We start from the raw sequence: 18,769 nt of genomic DNA on the forward strand, positions 1-18,769 counted from the left end.
CATAATGCCAAGTCTTCTTGGTTTTATAGGGCTGTTCCCAAAAGTGAATGGAGATGCTGAAAGGTTTGATTTTTCTTTTTCCTTTTCCCTGGGACAATACAAATTCTTGTTCTAATGGAAACCTCCTCTCCCCGTTCCATATCTGTGTTCATTGCTCTTTATACTCCAAAGACTTTCACACAATTAGGAAGTGTGAATATTATCAAGTCTGCCACTGCCTCTCCCAGCACAGGTGGTCCTCATGCCTACACAAACCCCAACCACCCCTCAGCTGCCTGGCCCTTACCTTTGCCGTATGGCTCTCATGACCTGATGGGCACCCTCGCCCTGGTACAGCCAGGTGTGCTGGCTGTTGCGCACCAAGTCGCTCATCTTCACTTTCTGGCTTCCCATGTACTTGTGGAAATCACGGATGTTCAACTGTTTGAACTCCTCCAAACTCAACACACCTATGGGAGGATAGGAAAAGCCAACTGACTGAGCTGCAGGTCTTCTTAGAATCACAGAATCAGGAAGGGTTGGAAGGGACCGCAAGGATTATCTAGTTCCAAGCCCCATGCCATAGAGCTCAGTACTCAGAGAAAGCACCATCTGAGGGCACCACAGAAAGTGCCTTCCTCAGGCAAACTCCATTAGGGTGCAGTGCTGTTCCCACCATGGGCTGCACCCCCTGTGTACAGAACTACAGGTCCCAGCAACGCTCTCGCCTTTAGCAGAGTAGAGGCTGTGCAGCAACTTGCAAAAGTGAACCGTTAGCTGCCACGAAGGGTCAGAACTGGGACAGGCAAAATACCATTTTAAACTTTAAAAAGCTCCTAAAAAACACAAAGCAGCACATCAAAGGAAACAGTCACTGTACTTCTAAGGTCTGTAATGTCACACCTAAAGAGCCTGTGTCACCTGAGGCCTTGGAGTTTGCTCCTAGATAATTAAACAGACACACTTAAGGGCCGAGCAGGACACCTCAGACAACATTTTCTACACAGTCTTTCATGGTGAATTTACAAATGCCAGACCCCAAACAAGCAGCACATTCTTCTGCCTTTGTGTAAGTGCAAAACATGAGCTGTAAGTACAACAGGGCATGATCCTGCCTGAGTGGAAACAACAGAAAAGTGGGAGACAAGAAGTGATTTCTACTAAAACAGGTATTTCTTTTTTGAACTCAGCTGGACTCGGCAAGGGATGGACTTTCTGCCTTTGTCAGCTTCAGGAAAATCCTCACATTTGTTGTTTCACCTCTCTGGAGAAGAAGCAAAGCTCTGCACTGGGGATCAGGGCCTGACAGCATGTGGAGCACTACAGTGTGCTACCCAGCAGCCAGCGCACGTTGTGGTGGCGACTGGAGCTTGCTCAGGCAGCATACCCAGTGCTGCCGTGTTGCCAACTCTGCTCCTTGGGCACACAACACTCTCCAGCAGGAGGAAGGACCAGCCACCAGGGTCAGCCTGGGACAGTCACCACCAAATTATCTACATCATTTCCAGTGTTTTGCTGTCCCCACTTCCCCTTACTCCATGTGGTCTGTGATGACGCAGTGCCACATCCAGGTTGTGACCTGGTCTCTCGGTGTCATGTACCAATCTAACAATGGAGGGAAGCAGCTCTCTGGAAGCAAGGTCCTGCCAAGAGCACTTCAGCAGGACCTTTCATTTGTTAATGTCCAGAACAGTGGAAAAGCCACTGAGGACTCAGTCATACGCTCCTACCCCTGCCAAGGATACCACCAGATTGGAGGAGCAGGGCATGGGGTGCCCTCCGGATATTTAGGCATTCACAAGGGTACTGCTTCAATGCCAAATCAGCTCCTCCTGGGCAGCTCTCAACGTCAGGTCACTGGAAGAGAGCGTGCAGAGCCTGTGCATTCACTTAATATGATTAGGAAACAGAGAGTTGCTTAATTGAGGCCACTCTAATTAGAGCAGCAGAGGTTAGAGTACATGTCCGGACCAGTGAGAACCCTTTGGAGACTGCAGACAGGAGAGGCAGAAGTGGCCTGATGGAGTTCAGGAAGTTTGCAACAGTAATGAAGACCACTCTCACCTCCACTTATTCTACCAGTGATAGAGGGCTCCCAGCCTGCTGCAGAATTCTCTCTAAAAACAGGAGGGGAGCAGAGGTTGCACCTTGACAAAAGCTACATGGTCAGAGCCAGAGTGGTGTCTCAAACCAAGGCAGCAGAAGTGCATCCAGAAGGTTCTGTTAGAGTGGGCTACAGACCAAGGTAGGTCTGACAAGCAAGAGGGAGTGTGGAGTTGTATTTTGTTCCTGTTTCTGCAAGATCCAAGCCCGGGTGGTGGAACTAGTCTGCTGCTAGACTGGAGATGAAGGACAGGAGTGCCATGATGAGAGGTTTACACTGATGGTACTTTTCTGTCAGGCTCTCTAAAGCAGTGTTACTTTCCTTTGAAGAACACAGCTAGAGAAACAAACCTGGACACAGACACAGCTATTGCTCTGCCCCACGTGGTTGTGTAAAGCATGCTGAGGGTGAAGGAATTCCTACGGAGCTGCTCTTACCATTCCCATCAGGATCAGCCTTGACTGCAGTGTACATCTCCCGGATATTTTCGGGGGTCATCCACCTGCCGTTCCCAAGACGGGTGTGGGTCAACACCTGAAATGCATACATGGATCAACGCTGGGCACTGGTCCTACTGAAACCCAGAGATTCCCTCCCTGCTTGATGTTTGGTGAGTGCCTCTCTGCAGCACACCAGCCAGCCAGGCGTCAGCACATGTCTCCAGAGAGATCGCAGTGAGGATCATCTGGCAGCCACAAGCAGTTGTGGCTGATGGGTGTTGCTATTTCCAGTTTAGGTCATGGCAAATGACTGCTGAGACTCAGTTAACCAGTTTTGACAGGGAGAGGGCACAGCTCTCTTGAAGGGAAAGTACAGCTGAAAGAATGTTTTTACTTGTCCAAGACAAGGGTTTGGAATAAAATGCTTCCTTTCCACATGGACAGAAAGACAGAGTATCCTGGAGAGCTTTCAGCAGGCTCTGACTTCAGAGAAAGGAGCCTTGTCCTGGCTTGTCACTGGTGTGGCTCTCCACACTCCACAACACTTGCTGCCCATCGGATAGTGCACATCCAGCCCCAACTGAAATGGGAGCCTGCAGAGGGACATCCTTGAACCGCCAGTGCCTGCCCTGGTGCACCCTGCCATACAGGTCAAGGGTGCTGAAAAGCTGTGGACAAGGTGCTCATTATCACCCTCTGGACTCATTAACAGGGGTGGCTTTGCTGGTGTCTCCTCAGTTAGCAGAATCAGCTCCCCCTAGGCTGCACAAAGCAGAGCCACGCTACAAACTCACTGCTTCAGGACGCCCAGCAAGGGGAACGCCACAGCACAGGGAACGTTTCACCCAGCGTATGGAACAACACACATCTCCTGCCAAGGACTGTCGCTGCTTCCCAGTAGCACGACAGCTGCTTTGCATTTCTATTTCCCCAGAAATTTCCATGCTGAAGGCCAGCACAAGCATTGAGACACAAAAATAAGCAAATACTGACCAGTGTATACTAGGGTCTGGCTCTACACAAGCACATGAGTGATGAAGAAGCCATCTAAGGAAGGGACCTGCCAGAGTTCCCCTGCAAACCTCCTTTGGTCTCTCCTGTACTCTACCTCTTTGAGCTGCAGCTGCCCATCCTGATTGTGGTCCAGCAGATTGAAAATGTCCATCTGGCTGATTTCTATCATTTCCATGGCTTCCTCATAGTCATCTGTTGGTAGAATCTGGCTCTTCTGCAGCCCCTTCAGCTGTGCCAGATGGACGATGAGCTTGCACTCCTCCTCTGTCAGAAAGTCGGGAATTTCTGCAGCAAAAGTGTGAGTAGCAACTGAGAGAGCGAGGGACTGACACTGTGGGACCCAATAGCAAAGGCAGGCCACTCAGAGGGGAAAAAGAAACAAAACAAGGAGAGGGGTGGGGGAATTTAGGAACTGCTTAAATGTGGGACATTAAAACACATCCACCCTTCTACCAGAAGAGCTCTGGAAGAGCATACAGCACACACCTGAGCGGCTGGAAGTGTCTGTTTTTACAGCAGCAGTTCCTAAATGTTTGGATCCAGGGGTCAAGCCCTTACAGTCTTTTGCAGATAGCACAATGGACAAAGGAATGAGCAAACGTGTTATCACAGCGAATTATCACTTCAAAGGTGATATGTGGATCACAGCTCACAGGAAGGGAAACCAAAACTCTTTACGATGGGCAGTGGTAACGGCCAGGGTTTCCTGCTTCCTTGCCCTCATGTGGAGAGGGTAGTGCTTTGCACAGAACCAAACACCTTTCAGGAGGAAACGTCACAGTGCTCTACTATGAAACTCAAACAGAAAGGAGACAACTTCTAAACTCATTCTGACTCATACCCTTGAGCCCCCACTAAAAATGGATGTCAAACACAGTATTAACGGGGAAGACAGTGTACATGGTGGATGATGTGCTTTGCACCCGGGTAGCATCCCAGTATCACCAGCTTTCCTTTGCAACACACCATCAGCAGAAACTGGGCAATACCAGGATGCCAGGGAAATCTGATTGCAAAGAAATCCACTGAGACCTAGGAGGCTAAGAAATTTCCAGCTGCACAGCACACAGGCCACCTACTTGCAAAGCACTAGCGAGATCCCAATGCATACCATAGCTATTCTGTGTCCCAGCAGATTGAGAACCACCAAAGCAGGACAGGTTTAAGTGCTCCTAGGCCCAAGGCCCTCTTCTCTGAACTGCAGTCTCCTAGAATTCCTAGGTATGTGCCATGGACACTTAATAGACTCGATGATCTTTAAGATCTTTTCCAACTGAAACAATTCTGTGATTCTAACTACAGCAGCAATCCCCAAAGCAGGGGGGAGGGGGAAAGTCAATCACTTCCACGACCTGAAATCAACCCTATCAGCTCAAATTGTCAATAAGCAGTTGGCTTCTGGGTCAGTACAGACCAGAACTGTCGAAAATGAGAAGTTCCTGGGAAGCCCCAGAACCACAATGCAGCCAGCTGCATCCCTAACCCCCTCCAAGGAAACAATTTGCGCCACAGGCAAGTGCAGGCTCCCTCTGCCAGGGGATGCTTAGAGGCAGAGCTTCCACTGCCCAGCCCGAACCCTGAGGCATGGCACCAGGTCTGAGCGAGCTGTGCGCGCTGGCAGGCGTACTCCCAGCATTTCCCCTTCCCCAGAGCGGGCTACGATAATGACGGCTTCTGGAATCTTAATTACGTGCTGGAGGAAGGACAATCCTGCTCTTCAGCGGTACTAACAGGATTTTGCAGCAGAGTAACAACTCTGTTAGCCAGCAAGGGTGCCCTGTCCCGCAGCTTGCAAGGTGAGGGAGCTTCCAGCTAAGCGCTGCCAATCCGGTCTGCAAACAACCTGGCTCCGCAGCCGCAAATTAGTTCCCCTCGACCCTTAGCTCTCTGAAACAGTTAACTTCTGGCTGTGAGACCATCCTATCTCCCTGCCTGCTCAACAATGGATCCAGCTAAACAAATGGCTCCTAATTGACTTTGAGCAACACTTGATTGCTTTTACAAAAAACAAAAGGGAGGAAAACATTGGGGTTTATGAAATAATGACTAATCCTGGAGCAAGAGAAAGGGGATGAGTTGGAGCGCTGGTGTCAAACAGAGATTCAATCTTGGCTGAAAGAGCCCCAAGACACACGGGCCAAGTCATTCATCCCTCCCCAACTGCCCTCATTTCCACACCTGCTGATCTAAGCCAAACCCCTGCTAAAATCCAAACAATCAGGCCCACTGGCAAACAAAAATTGGAGCATTGTCTTCCCCACGAGGGCTCTGAAAAGGCCGCACTTAATGAGGATGGATTGACAGAGAGGTGGCTCCTAGGCTATAAAAGGCATCCCACAGTTGGGAGCAGCTCAGTCTGGGGTGCGCTGCCTGTTCGTTTGCTCCTAGCTTGCTCTGAGCATGGTCGTGATCCACCGCCGGCACCCCTCGAGGGCAGGTGGCCCGTGGCTGCTGGGTCTCCTGGCACGCCTGCTGCTCTGGGGCTCTCCAGGAGCCTGGGCGAGCTACCTGAGAAGATCCTCCAGCTGCACGCCCATTCCACACCGCATGGCCTTGTGCTACGATATTGGCTACTCCGAGATGAGGATTCCCAACCTGCTGGAGCATGAGACCATGACAGAGGTGATCCAGCAGTCTTCCAGCTGGCTGCCCTTGCTGGCCAGGGAATGCCACCCAGATGCAAGGATTTTCCTCTGCTCCCTCTTTGCACCAATCTGCTTGGACAGGTAAGATGCTTTTGCAGTTATTTTAGCGGTAGCAAGTAACAGTTCCCAAGAGTGTTTGCCTCCCGAGGGAAAACGCCTGCAGTGTGATTCCTGCAGCCCCCGTGAAGCCCTGCTGTCCCCCTCAGCGAGGGGCAATTGGATTTCCCAGCAGGGTCCGTCCCTCTGAAAGTGCAACATGAGTCTTTCATCTCACTGGAGCAGAAACATTATGTTCCCTCCTCCAGACTGTCCTGCTCACCCACCCCCCAGGCACACCTGCCCTCTTCCCTTACTGTACCCCGGCACAGCACAGTAGCTGCTGGCATCCACCAGCTTCAACCACCTTCCGTGCAGCCTCTCATCCTCAGCTCTTGCCTTCTCATGTAGGGAGAGGGGTTTCTCAGTCTGACAATGCCAGCAGCAGCAGAGAGAAATCCTGAGTTTTGTGTGTAGCCATCAAAGTACAGAGTTGTTAAGTAAACTGGGTGTCTAAGGAAGCACCTGTAAAGGTAAGCATCCTTTGCACAACTAGAGAAGGTCTCCAACAGAAGGACAGGGCTTCTGGCAGCAGCCTGTATTGAACACACATCCTCATCCTTTCTGTTCTCAGAAATCACTGTTTGCATCCTGGGCACGAGTGTTCAAAGCACACCAGACCTCAATATAGCTCTGTTAGCACTACAATGTGCAACACAGCCATGCTCAGCCACAGTGCGGTGCCAGGGCTCGATCCTCAGCCTGCTGCTAGGAGTCCAGAAGTGCTTCCTTCCTCATTCCCTTCCCAGGCTCATTTACCCCTGCCGCAGCCTGTGTGAGGCTGTCAAGAGAAGCTGTGCTCCCGTCATGGCTTGTTATGGCTACCCCTGGCCTGAAATCCTCAACTGCAACAAGTTTCCTGCAGATCATGAACTGTGCATCGCAGCAGTCTCCACGGATGAAAATTCCTCCAGCAGAAGAAGTAAGGTGTTTTTTTCTCCTATGTTTTCCCATGTGTAACACTGAAAGGTCATAATATGGGTCTATGCCTTGGGTTTAAGCTTTGGGGAAAAAAAGTGTTTGAAAAAAACCCAAAAGTTTATCCATTCTGGTTTTGTTCTCTCTGGCAGCTCCACTGTGCCTAGAAAATCAGCGTAAGATTGACTGCAGCTTGTTCCCCTCTCTCCTGCATTCATTAGCTCCCCGGGTGCCATCAGACCATGCAGGGTTTTGGGCAGGGAGAAGGAATGGCTGTGAAAGCCTAACACCCAGGCACAGCATGAGAGCTGGTAGTGTGCAGGCTCCAGGCAGTGAGATGTGCTTCCAGCAGAGCCAAGGAGCTGCAGTCTGAATCTTTTAGCTGTGCCCTGTGTTTAAAAAAACCCAAAAAACAAACGTGCAGAAAGAAATGTTTTGCAAGTCTTCTCTTGAAAGATTAGCAAACAGCACAAAAGGGCACGAGGAGCCTCTGCAGACATGAATTTCTTCTTCTCTCATGTAAGTCATTAATGTTGGAAGACTAAGTTAAACACCAGATACTGCTGAACACTGTGTGTGATTGGGCTGCCCTCTTCAAGGGAGACAGGGACCTGCTAGAAATGCTCCAACAGAGAGCCATTAGGATGACTGGGGGACTTAAACATCTCCCCTAGGGAGAGAGACTGAGAAACCTGGGGCTGTTTAGTCTGGAGAAGAGATGACTGAGAGGAGATCAGAGTACCCAGGTGGCCAGGAGAGCCAATGGCATCCTGGCCTGGCTCAGGAGCAGTGTGGCCTGCAGGACAAGGGAGGTTATTCTTCCTTTGTACTCAGCACTGGTCAGGCCACAGCTTGAGTGCTGTGTCCAGTTCTGGGCTCCTCAATTCAAGAGAGATGTTGAGGTACTGGAACGTGTCCAGAGAAGAAATGCAAAGCTGGTGAGGAGCCTGGAGCACAGCCCTGTGAGGAGAGGCTGAGGGAGCTGGGGGTGTGCAGCCTGCAGAAGAGGAGGCTCAGGGCAGAGCTCATTGCTGTCTACAACTCCCTGAAGGGAGGCTGTAGCCAGGTGGGGTTGGTCTCTTCTCCCAGGAAGGCAGCAACAGAACAAGGGGACACAGTCTCAAGTTGTGCTGGGGGAGATATACACTGGATGTTAGGAGGAAGTTGTTGGCAGAAAGAGTGATTGGCATTGGAATGGGCTGCCCAGGGAGGTTGTGGAGTTGCCATCCCTGGAGGTGTTCAAGCAAAACCTGGATGAGGCACTTAGTGCCATGGTCTGGTTGATTGGCTAGGGCTGGCTGCTAGGTTGGACTGGATGATCTTGGAGGTCTCTTCCAACCTGGTTGATTCTATGAATGTATACAAATATCTGAGGGGTGGGTGTCAAGTGGGAGCCAATCTCTTTTTGGTGGTCAGCAGCAGTAAGACAAGCAGCAACAGCTATAAACTGGAACATGGAAGGTTTCACCTCAACATGAGGAGAAAATTCTTAACAGTGAGAGTGACAGAGCCATGGAACAGGCTGCCCAGAGAGGTTGTGGAGTCTCCTTCTCTGGAGACTCTCAAAACCTGCCTGGATGCATTCCTGTGTTAACTACCCTAGAGGATTCTGCCTTGGCAGGGAGGTTGGACTGGATGATCTCTGGAGGTCCCTTCCAGCCCCTAAGGTTCTGTGATTCAAGAGCAGATAAGGAGAAAACAGATGCCTCCTTTCAGCATCACTGGGTGGACTCTCACCATACCAAAGGTTTTACTGTTTCATCCAACTCTTCATTAAGTATTTTCACTGCTGCTTTAATATGCAGCAACACACACAAGCCTAAGCAGAGCACAATAAGCACTGTCTGCCCCAGCCACAGGAAGGAGAGCTTAACACCTCTCACCTTACAGCCTCAGCTGTCTCTCAGGGACTGGGCAGCATGGGAGGAAGCACAACTTGGAAACAGCAAGCCATCACTCACGTCTCAACATTTCATTGTGCCTTTTCACATGAAGCTTGACAAGGACATTATAACCACATTTCTGTTGCAGCAGTACCCAGAGCCAGTTGCAAGGACTGTGAGCTTGAGGAGGCCAGTACTGCCAGGGAGATCCTGGAAAACCTCTGCACCAATGACTTTGGTAAGTATCTCTCCCCTTCCTCTCAGTTGCTGCCATTTCCTGCAGCAAAGAGTGACATAGACAGAGAACAGCTCTGCCATAACAAACTGCTTTGGAGGAATTGCATCTTTTACAGCAGATGTCAGGGATTTTCATGTCCTAGCTTACCTGTTGGGTAGAAGTAGGGCCCAGCTCCATGCAGCACCACAGGTGCACCTGCTTTGTTTCTGTAGGCTATGGTTTGGTTTTGATCTGTGCTAAACCCAAGCACTGCTCTGGCTTTCCTTTGTAGACCAACGTTTCAATCAATGTCTATAAACCCCCTTGGCAAACTCCATGCTAGGTATTTCAAACCTCAATACTATTTTTCTAGCAATGCAACTCTCCCCCTCCTAGCCTATTTCTGCTCGGTCAGCTGGCAGGAAGTTTTCAAGATACTGTCCTGAATTCAGGCACAACCTTCATGGTCAGTCAACACCTCTTGAAATCTCAGCTCAGACAAGAATCAAGTAATCTGCACGAGAGCAGGACTTGGATGCATCGACTTGTTGGTGCCCCTGCTTTCTACAGGGTCTGTGCCCACACAGAGGTGCTGACACACCTTTGCCATGCTTGTGGGGAAGGCAAAGTGAGAAGAACGTGCTCAGAACTGAAAACTAACCTCAGATAAGAACTTCTGCAAGTTCACTGCATTTATATGAGCTTGGGTGGATGTGTAACATTACAGAAAGAGCAAGAAAGCCTTGCCCTGCCTATGCCTTTAAGTGGGTAAGAGCTATGAAGTGTAAACCAAACTAACAGCTCTTTTCCCAACCCCTGCAGCAGTGAAAATCCGAATTCTGAGAAAAAACACTACCACCACCATCTCAGACTTCGACCTGGACCCTGGCAGGGTGGAAGTCCTGAAGCACGGCCCACTCCTTAGAACTGAAATCCCTGCCAGGCTCCAGCAGTGGCTGGACATAGATGCTACCTGCGTACACAACATCATGAGAGGTACTCACACAGGAGTCTTTGTTGTAAGTGGTGAAGTACAGAGTGACAAAGTGGTGGTGAACAAGGCCTATGCCTGGCAGAAGAAGAACAGGAACCTGCACCAGGCAGTGCGCAGGTGGAAACATCACCGTTGCCCTGAACAGGCAGGCCACAAGGTCTGAGGAAGCTCTGTTCCGAGAGCAAGAAACTGCTCCCCTCCCTATGCATAGAAAGTTCCTTTCCCTGGCAGCTGGTCTTCTGAAGATGTTTATAGGTGATTCAGAGCAGTCATAGTCCACAGGTAGGGATCCCTACAGATCACCATTTTACTGAGACAGTTTAAGGATGCAGACATAACATATTCCTCTTGCAAGGCTCTGCAGATCCAGGTCTTGCCACCCACCGCTTTGTGTAGGTTCTAGTGTCACAACAAAACAGAACAGGCAAGCACAAACTGGAAGAGACCTTTACTAACAGGTCCTTCTACTTATCAACATCAAAGCTGACAGCCATTTCAGCTTCATTACTTGACTCTGAGACACTGATGCTGTCCAAGTGCCTGCTTGCTTTCTGTCCAGAGAGATTACATGAATGTCTCCTCAACCACTAAGTGATGCTTCTTGTGTAACAGAGCAACTACTTTATACTTTTGAATGGTCTGCTGCAAGTTAAGTGGGGAGGCACTCACCCTGGCAGTGCCTGGCCTCTTAAAAATGAATGCTAACAACTCTGCTTTGAGCAGTCACTCAGGCTGTCCCTTCAGCTCACTGTGCTGAGAACTGGTGAGCATCCACACAGATAAAAGGAAACGGCCAGCAAGGCAGGAGACAGAACAAAGACAGCTGAGGGTTTCCACATAGCAGGAAAAGCCATTTTTTAACATCAGAAATTGTTTGAATCAGAAGACTCTGGTAACTGGGGAACTATTGAGGATATGAAGATCCTGCAAGAGTCTTGAGAAAATGCAGAGCAGGATACATGAGCTATTTAAACCTCTGCTTTGGTGTGCACACAGCAGCTCTGCTTGGGACTTGAAGGTGAGCCCCAAGCACAGTGCAATAGGAGCTACTCACAGTTCTGGCAAGTGTGTGGGGGAGAAATGTTACACAACCACCTGGCCTACCACCTGTGTGCAAAGAAGATAGAAAAGGTGGCAAAGCTCAAGTCTTGCCATGCTCTCTCAGCTCACTCTCTCACCTAAGTAGGGACTTCAATTCCCTGCAAAAGTGAACATGGCTATAGACTGCAGAGCTGAAAACAGCAAACCCCCAAAGAGACAAGGAGTGGGATTTCCACTGCCTGACAAAGCATTGTCCATGGGAAGTTTCCTAGGCTGGATTAAACTTGGGACGGAAATAAGGAAGTAAGAGCAGAACGCGGTTTTGGAGAGACATTCTGCCTTTCTCCACTAGGCCTGCGGTCTGAGCTGTGGAGAGAGCCACCCTGTTTGCTGGAGACACATTGCCTCCCTGTGCTCACAAAGCACACCAACAACCCGTGACATGATCTCTTCAGAGTTAGTGTGGGCTGAGGCGAGCACTCAGACACACCGAAATTCATCTGTGCCCTGACATTCTTGCAGTGATTACTTCTATTCCCTAAGGCTGAGAAGCAAAACAATGAGATGTCCTATATCTCTTCCTCTCCACCGCTTTGTCTTGCAAACTGCAGCCCAATCCACAGAATCTTCTGCCAGGTGGTCCCAGCGATGGCAGCATCCTCTGAACAGACTGCGTTTGGAAAACACAACAGAACCCATAAAAGCTCTGAAGGTTGAAAAGGCTTTGTCTGGTATTTGTTTTCCATTAACAGGATTATTTGATTACTAGTGTTTCCTAACTAAAAAGTGCACAGATGGTCTGATTTACAAGCTTTAGAAATTATGTCTTGTAGCCAGAGGGGGAGAAAAGAAAAATAGAGCAGGGACTGTTTCATAGCTCCATGAAATACACTTGGGTTCGATGCAGATGACTTACCCACATTTCAAAAACAAACTACAAGTTCCCCTATGCTGCACAGGGCCATGCCCCACAGCACAGAGCTCACATTAAATCATTACGAGCCATTCACTGCTGTGGTCCCACGACAGCCTGCTCTGCTGAAAGCAAAGATCACAGACCAGCCACTTACTGCCTTAAATTGGCTCTCGCATGCCACAGCAGTTGGTGTTAAGCAGAATCCCCCGAAACTCAACATTCCTCCTTTGCTATCAGCTTCTGGGTTTATCTAAATACACACTTCCACTAATTTAAACAGCAGAGATGCAATAAAATTAAGTTTTTCAAACTAGCTGATTTAGATTGGTACTGCTTGCATCGATAGCCTCTGGAAGTCTTTTAAAGTCAGAGCTGGCTCCTGGCAAGTTCATCCGGAAGATAAGAGCTGTCTTGCGACTTGCAGTTTCTAAATAAAGGCCACCTTATCAGAGGACAAGGGAGAACACACTCATAAGGCATCTCAAATGTGGAATGTCTATGATAGCATCCTCAGGGAGCAAAGCTTCCTCCAGAACTGGTGGAGGTGCCAGAGTGACAAGCTAAAAATTGCAGCATTAGTGCTGCCAGGACCAGACTGACTTCCATCAGCTTTGGCACCTTCCTCGCAGGCCAGGATCAGGTGTTTCAGTTAAATGGTAGCAGTAGGGTAGAGAAGGGGGAAAACAGGAGTTTTTCTGAACAAAAACAAGAGAAATTGACCCAGATCATGGTTCCAGTAATGACATCAGCTTTGCAGCCACTCTGGAGTATCGGCTCCAGCTCGGTGTGTCAGACAGATATCCACAGCAAAATGTGCAAACCATGAGTACCACAGATGCAGAAATGACAAGAGCTTTGTATATTTCTTCCACATACTTATGGCATTAAAGGAGTTTAATAAGAAACCTGTCTGATTTGTAGCCGGGCTTTTAGTGAATAGAATCTATTCAGAGTCAGAAAAAAAACCCCTCTTTATATACCACTGAGAAAGCATCTAAAAGACTCAATCCAATATTCTCAGAGACAACAAGTTTCCTGGTGTTGCAGCAATGGGAACTTGGCAATCCTCTGCTCCAAAGAAATTAATTTGTACGTTCTCAGTAGATTTCCAGAATACAGAGTTCAGTGATTAAGACTTTACCAGTCACAGCAAAAAACACAGAAGGGTAACGAAGGTTCTCAAGCATCTGTTGTAACGTGGTTGTGTATCAGAGCAGCCAGAACAGGATGCAAAGCAGTGGAAGACAGAGTGTAAGACACCGAATCTATCAGCTCTCCTGCTACTTGCTTCCTCAGCACTAAAGCACCACGACTAAATTGCTTTATCATCATTTACTACCGAAGGTTTGGGGATCTCCTCTTTCGTAATACTGAGCAGTTTCTTCAAGGTTCTCTTCAGTGATCTGCTGTCTGCTCTATTTTAAGGGAATCTGAAAAACCTGGCAAGGTTCATCTTCCAAATTCTTCGAAGCAGAGCGACCAGAACATGTAACCTCAGCAAATACCGTGTTAGAACAGCTTAAACAAACTCACACTCTTTTAACGCAGGCTCAAGGAAAAGCTGCGCAGGGAGGCAAAGCAAACACGGGAGGAGTCAGTCTTCCCCGAGTGGGCGCAAGGCAGCGGCGGGTGTCAGACAACCCCCCCGCCTCCGCAGCTGTCAGACCCCTCGCCGTTAGAGCAGCAGTGGCGGATGCTGACAGGGCAGCGCGGACAGCAGAAGCCTTCCAGACCTGGCCACCGCGACCCACGGACACCGTTCTCTCAGCCCCAGTACCGGGTGCCGGCCGGGCCGTTACCACAAGGCTCAGCCTCGGGGGAGGCGCCGAGCCGCCCGTCAGCTACCGGTGCTGGTCTCTGCCGCTGACCTACCAGCGGGGAAGAGGCCGGGGGTGGCTGGGGGTAGGGGAGGCAGTGGGGCTGGCACTTACCGAAGAGAAGAGGCTTGAGGCTGAGGGTGCGCACGACGTGGGCCCTGCCAGGCATCAGCTCCACTCGCTGCGTGTGGCCCACCTGCGGGGAGAGCTGCGGTGAGCGGCGGCGCGGCCCCAGCCCCGACCCCAGCCCCTCCGGCGCGGCCTTGCCTTGATGCCCTCGAGGCGCGGGAGGGCGCGGGCGGGCGGCGGCGGTGGCGGCGCCGGGGGGGTGGCGGCAGGTGGCCCGCCGGCCTCACCGGCGCTCAGGTGCACGAAGAGCAGAAGCCCCAGCACGTTGAGGACGTAGAGGTGAGCGAAAACCATGAGGACGAGGAAGTAGGGCCGCGAGCAGACGGGGCGCGGGCGGCCTCCCGGCGGGCCGGGCAGCGGGGGACCCTCCGCCCGCGACGCCGCAGACGCCGCCGCAGCTGCCGCCGCCATCGCGCCCCGGGGCCGCCAGCCCTCGCGCGTCACCCCGGCAACCGCTCGCGTCTTGCGTCACCGCGCTGCGGGGCCTGCCGGAGGGGCGGGTCCTGCTGGCGGGGCGGGTCCTGCTGGAGGGGCGGGTCCTGCTGGAGGGGCGGGGCCTGGGCCAGCGCCAGCGGGTCGAGGGCTGAGCCAGCCCCGGCGGGACGGAGCCAGCCCCGGCGATACGGCGCGGCCGAGAGAGCGGCAGCGAGGCGGGGCAGGTGCGGCACTGGGCGCTGCCCTCTCTCTCCCCAGTCCAAGAAAAGCCAGGACACCTCCGAAGTTAGAAAGTCACAATTTATTTGAAATAAACCACGGGCACAGTTCTGGCAACCGTTTCCCAGGCGGTTCTAGTCGCCCCTGCCCCTCTCTGGGTCTGTGGAAGAGAAGCGAGGGGTGGCAGCAGCAGTGTGGATGCCCCCGAGGCCGTGTTGGGGGTATAGCACAGTCCTCCCCTCCACCTTATCCCACAGCCTGAACCAGACAGGGGTGAGGAAAGGAATTGCCAGAACAAGTGCCTCATTTAAAAATAAAGTTCTATTTTTTTCACCTGCTTAGAAAGTTCAAAACTTAGAGTGCAAGAGGATAGTACAGAAACCTCCTGCTGCCCCCATCCCGACGGGCACGGCACCTTCGCCAGCAGGCAGAGCAGCAGTCATGCAGTTTATGTGATCAGTGTTACAAGTCTGGGAAGCCTGAGGACTATTAGAGACGAGGCAGCCAATGCAAAGCTGAAATAAAAAGAGCATCAGGTGCAAGGACGGAGAGGTGTCATGTGGGGCAGGGACTGGGAAGGAGTGCAAGAGTTAAAGAGAAAAAAAGAAGAGATCAAACATTCCAGATCTGTGGCAGTAATTCACCACCGGGAAACCTGTACCTCAGTGGCTCATGAGCCACTTTCTATCCACCTACATTCAAATAACTCGCTGGCTCAAACAGGGCTGTGCACTTATTAGAGGGGGAAAAAAACCGACCTCATCTTTTGGCTTGGAGACCTCCTATTTCCCTCCTCTTGGGTGCCTCTCCCACAGTGTCAGCCACCTCACAGTGTCAATAGTTCCTGTGCTATGCACGTTTTGTCTCGGTGTATATGACTTTCTGTATGGCATCGATACTGAAGTCGCTCTGCCTGGGCAGCTAAAGTCCTGTTGTTTTCCTAGAGTACAGAGATGGGATCTGCATGTGCAAAGCAGGACTTCCACCACCTTCAGAACGGGTGTTTTGTGTTCTTCTAAAGTAAACACAACTGCTGACAAAGCACTATAGTTTCAGAAGACTTGAAATAATTAAGGGGTGCCCTGTGCAATATTTATTACTGTTTCTCTGCCAAGCATCTCAGCAGTCTGTTCAGAATGTTTGGCCACAGCTAGCATGGTCTAGCTTGTCTACAAACAAGGATTCATAGCAAAGCATTTTGTGGGGGCATGGGAGAGAGGAGGAGGGAGAGAGGCACAAAAAACCCCATTCTCATCTAGCCCAAAGCTGGACAGCTGTATAACAGAAGTGAGAACTCTTTGGGATTAGGAAAACTCCACATACCTGTTCTGCAAAGAGATTAGGTGTTAGGATAGTCACGTTAGACAAGGACAGCAGCTTTTATCCTAATTAGTACTTTGTATATGACATTTTAAAGACTAGTTTAAACATTAGTTCTACACACTGAAAACTGCTGGGTCTCATCACACTTCACCCAACACTATCCCTTCTCCTAGGTCCAGTGTGCCCAGACTTTGTCAAATCATTTGGGAAGGGGAGAGGAAGGAAGAGACTGACCTCTCAGAATATATTCTGAGGAGGGTACTAAGAGGGTGCTGGCAAGAGCAGGAGAGGGAATGAAGGCAAGAAACAGCAGCTGGAGCAAGGACTACCTAGCTCCTTTTGCAAAAGAAGACAGGATGGGACAGAGGAGGAAGACAAGGAGCCACAGTTCAGAGACCTCTTGTGCAGCAAGCAGCGCTGATCTCTCCCTCTCACACTTCCAGGCTCCAGACACCTCCCTAAAACACTGCTCTACCCTCAGCCACTTCTGTTGTAAGCCCCACTCCACTGCCAGCAGCTCCTGGGCAGTACATTCCCCTGTTCCCTGAGGGTACATCCCACACCATGGGAGGGAGGAAGGAAAAGGCCTCTCAGTTTGACATTTTCTGCTGTGTAAAATAAACATGGCCACAGGATTAGCTCCTGTGACAGCTACTTCACTTTTAAACTGATGCATCTTGTTAAAATCCACCTGCCCAATTACACATGCTGCAAAATACCTGGAGCAAGTGTCTCAGGTACATGACAAAGGCTCCGACAGCAGGTTTAGCTTATTCTGACATGAAAGAATTCAGTAATTCCCCCCTCCCTCCAGTTTAATCTTAATCAAGTGACATTGTATAAGAGCAATACAGGGAGGCATCAAAGGCAACACTTTCACATACAGCATTGAAGAGAATCCCACAAAGGTGAGGATTTCCTCAGATCCAAGACTCCAGCTCCACCTTACTGGCTGCAAACATGCTTCTGGTGCAGGTGCCTGTGAAATCTTAACACATGGCCTGCTCCCTGTAGCAGACAGGCAACCATCAGCACTTGAGTAACCTTTTTCATGTTAACCCCTACGAAGATGAACTAGGTTTTCAGGTTTTTATTTTAGTGTATATTTTTTACATTAGAAAAAAAGAATGTTAATAAAAAAGCTCCACATGCTCCTAACAATTCAGTTTTCTGGTAAGTTCCCACCAGTATCAATACTAATATATAAATAAATTAATTTTGCTAGTTAATTTTCTGCCTGGCTTGGTGCAGGCTCTGCACAAGCAGTGCACCTGTCATTCAAGTGCCCGTTCACATTGCCAACGTGTGCCAGGGAGTGTGTTGTAAGTAATACTTTCTCCTCAGAACGTAGCAGTGTTTAGCTTCACCTTGACAAAATGGGATCAATTTTTCCCAGCCATATTGTCCAGCAGGCACAAATAATCTTTACCAGGCTGCATGGCACTGTTAAATAACGTGGATTGTTTCAAATCTCCAAAAGCCCCAAGCCTTGTTTAACAACTGTATTCTACTATTTCCTCATCACTCACTTTGGCAATACAACACCCTCCCAACAACAAAAAAAACCCCAAATCCTAGTAAAGCAAAAAACCTACATGGAAGACCTAAAAATTTATCAAATGCAGAATCTGACCTGACTCAAGGTATATACCCGAGTATTAAACTGGTCTCTCCCCTACAATTCCTCTGTTTGCTTTTGTTAGTGTAACAGGATTTTGCACAGCTGACTTAAAAGAAAAGAGATGTCACATGTAATCATCCTAAATCACAGCCACTGCTGGTACTGTGGGGATCAGACACAGCAGCAGCCACTCTTGACACCAGCCACTCTCCTCATGCAATACCTATGCTACATTGCCCTGGTTAAAAAAGCATAGGGGAATGTAGCTGAGACATTTTGTAACCTCCCCTTCAGTGCCCAGGAGGATTTTTTGGGTCAGAGGAAGGGAGAGAGAGGGGAAAAAAGAAAAAGCCCATTAAATTTACAAGCAGATTAAGGAAAAACACTCCACTGCCAATTTATTTTTAAAAAGGGTTGTGTGTTATTCTAAGGTTTGTCTGTATAATTGTACAACCGTTGAAAATCACATCAATTGTCATGATCTAATACTATGAACAGCCATTCAGAGCAAAACTCCCTCCCTTTCTGCAACCATCGAGGGCAGGAGGGAAATGTCCCAGGAAATATGCCAATCTGAACTCTGGCCTCTAGCCTGGCAGGAACAGAAACAGAAAGATAAGAGAACGAACCGGACTAAGATGTGGTGTTTGCATGTGTCTGACTTGCAAGGGGAGGGGTGGCTTTGTCCTTGGCTGTGTTCTCCCAGAGGCAGTGCCTGCTTATCCTGGTGAAGCTGCCATCACTTCACTCGCTGCTCTCACCCCTGCGCTTTGTTACTCCCTCCTGTCTTATGTGTCATGGAAGTCTTTCAGCAGGGTCCTTCGTCTCTGCTCTGCTATGTGCATCTGATTCTCTAAGTCCTGGTAAAATAGAAGGTAGAAACTGTTAGCATGAACCCTCCCAGAGAAGAGCTCAATCTCTTTAGAGAGAAACTAAGCTCCAACCTGAGAAGCATCAACCTTCACATGCATTCTGGAT

The 18,769-nt window shown here is 49.8% G+C and overlaps 3 protein-coding genes across 6 annotated transcripts in view; 1 reads left to right on the top strand and 2 right to left on the bottom strand.

The window, feature by feature from the left end:
• The window catches only part of P4HTM (prolyl 4-hydroxylase, transmembrane), a 19,191-nt gene extending 4,587 nt beyond the window's left edge, over window positions 1–14,604 (bottom strand). For both annotated transcript variants that reach the window (XR_010305248.1, XM_064156926.1), the window contains exons 1-5: window positions 14,332–14,604; window positions 14,179–14,260; window positions 3,632–3,822; window positions 2,521–2,617; window positions 287–449 (exon numbers count right to left, since the gene is read on the bottom strand). Coding sequence is in view for 1 of the 2 variants with exons in the window: in XM_064156926.1 (XP_064012996.1) it covers window positions 287–449; window positions 2,521–2,617; window positions 3,632–3,822; window positions 14,179–14,260; window positions 14,332–14,604 (806 nt within the window). In the remaining variant the exon portion in view is untranslated. The remainder of the gene's footprint in view (window positions 1–286; window positions 450–2,520; window positions 2,618–3,631; window positions 3,823–14,178; window positions 14,261–14,331) is intronic.
• Window positions 5,938–10,842, top strand: LOC135182613 (secreted frizzled-related protein 5-like). Its single transcript, XM_064156927.1, has 4 exons — window positions 5,938–6,263; window positions 7,028–7,200; window positions 9,228–9,317; window positions 10,119–10,842. The coding sequence occupies exons 1-4, from the start codon at window positions 5,938–5,940 to the stop codon at window positions 10,451–10,453; spliced, it is 924 nt and encodes a 307-aa protein (XP_064012997.1). The 3' UTR covers window positions 10,454–10,842.
• A 306-nt stretch (window positions 14,605–14,910) lies between the features above and the next one.
• The window catches only part of ARIH2 (ariadne RBR E3 ubiquitin protein ligase 2), an 89,502-nt gene continuing 85,643 nt past the window's right edge, over window positions 14,911–18,769 (bottom strand). For all 3 annotated transcript variants that reach the window (XM_064156932.1, XM_064156930.1, XM_064156931.1), the window contains one exon: window positions 14,911–18,651. In XM_064156932.1, the coding sequence (XP_064013002.1) occupies window positions 18,580–18,651 (72 nt within the window). In that variant the 3' untranslated portion in view covers window positions 14,911–18,579. The remainder of the gene's footprint in view (window positions 18,652–18,769) is intronic.

The sequence above is a fragment of the Pogoniulus pusillus genome, chromosome 16 (assembly GCF_015220805.1).
Source record: "Pogoniulus pusillus isolate bPogPus1 chromosome 16, bPogPus1.pri, whole genome shotgun sequence".
Classification (NCBI taxonomy): Eukaryota; Metazoa; Chordata; class Aves; order Piciformes; family Lybiidae; genus Pogoniulus; species Pogoniulus pusillus.

Bases quoted from the DNA above. Each gene is read 5' to 3' on its own strand.
- LOC135182613 (XM_064156927.1), top strand. From the start codon at position 5,938: ATGGTCGTGATCCACCGCCGGCACCCCTCGAGGGCAGGTGGCCCGTGG. The intron at 7,201-9,227 runs GTAAGGTGTTTT...TTTCTGTTGCAG, and splicing joins AAATTCCTCCAGCAGAAGAA to CAGTACCCAGAGCCAGTTGC. The intron at 9,318-10,118 runs GTAAGTATCTCT...CAACCCCTGCAG, and splicing joins CCTCTGCACCAATGACTTTG to CAGTGAAAATCCGAATTCTG.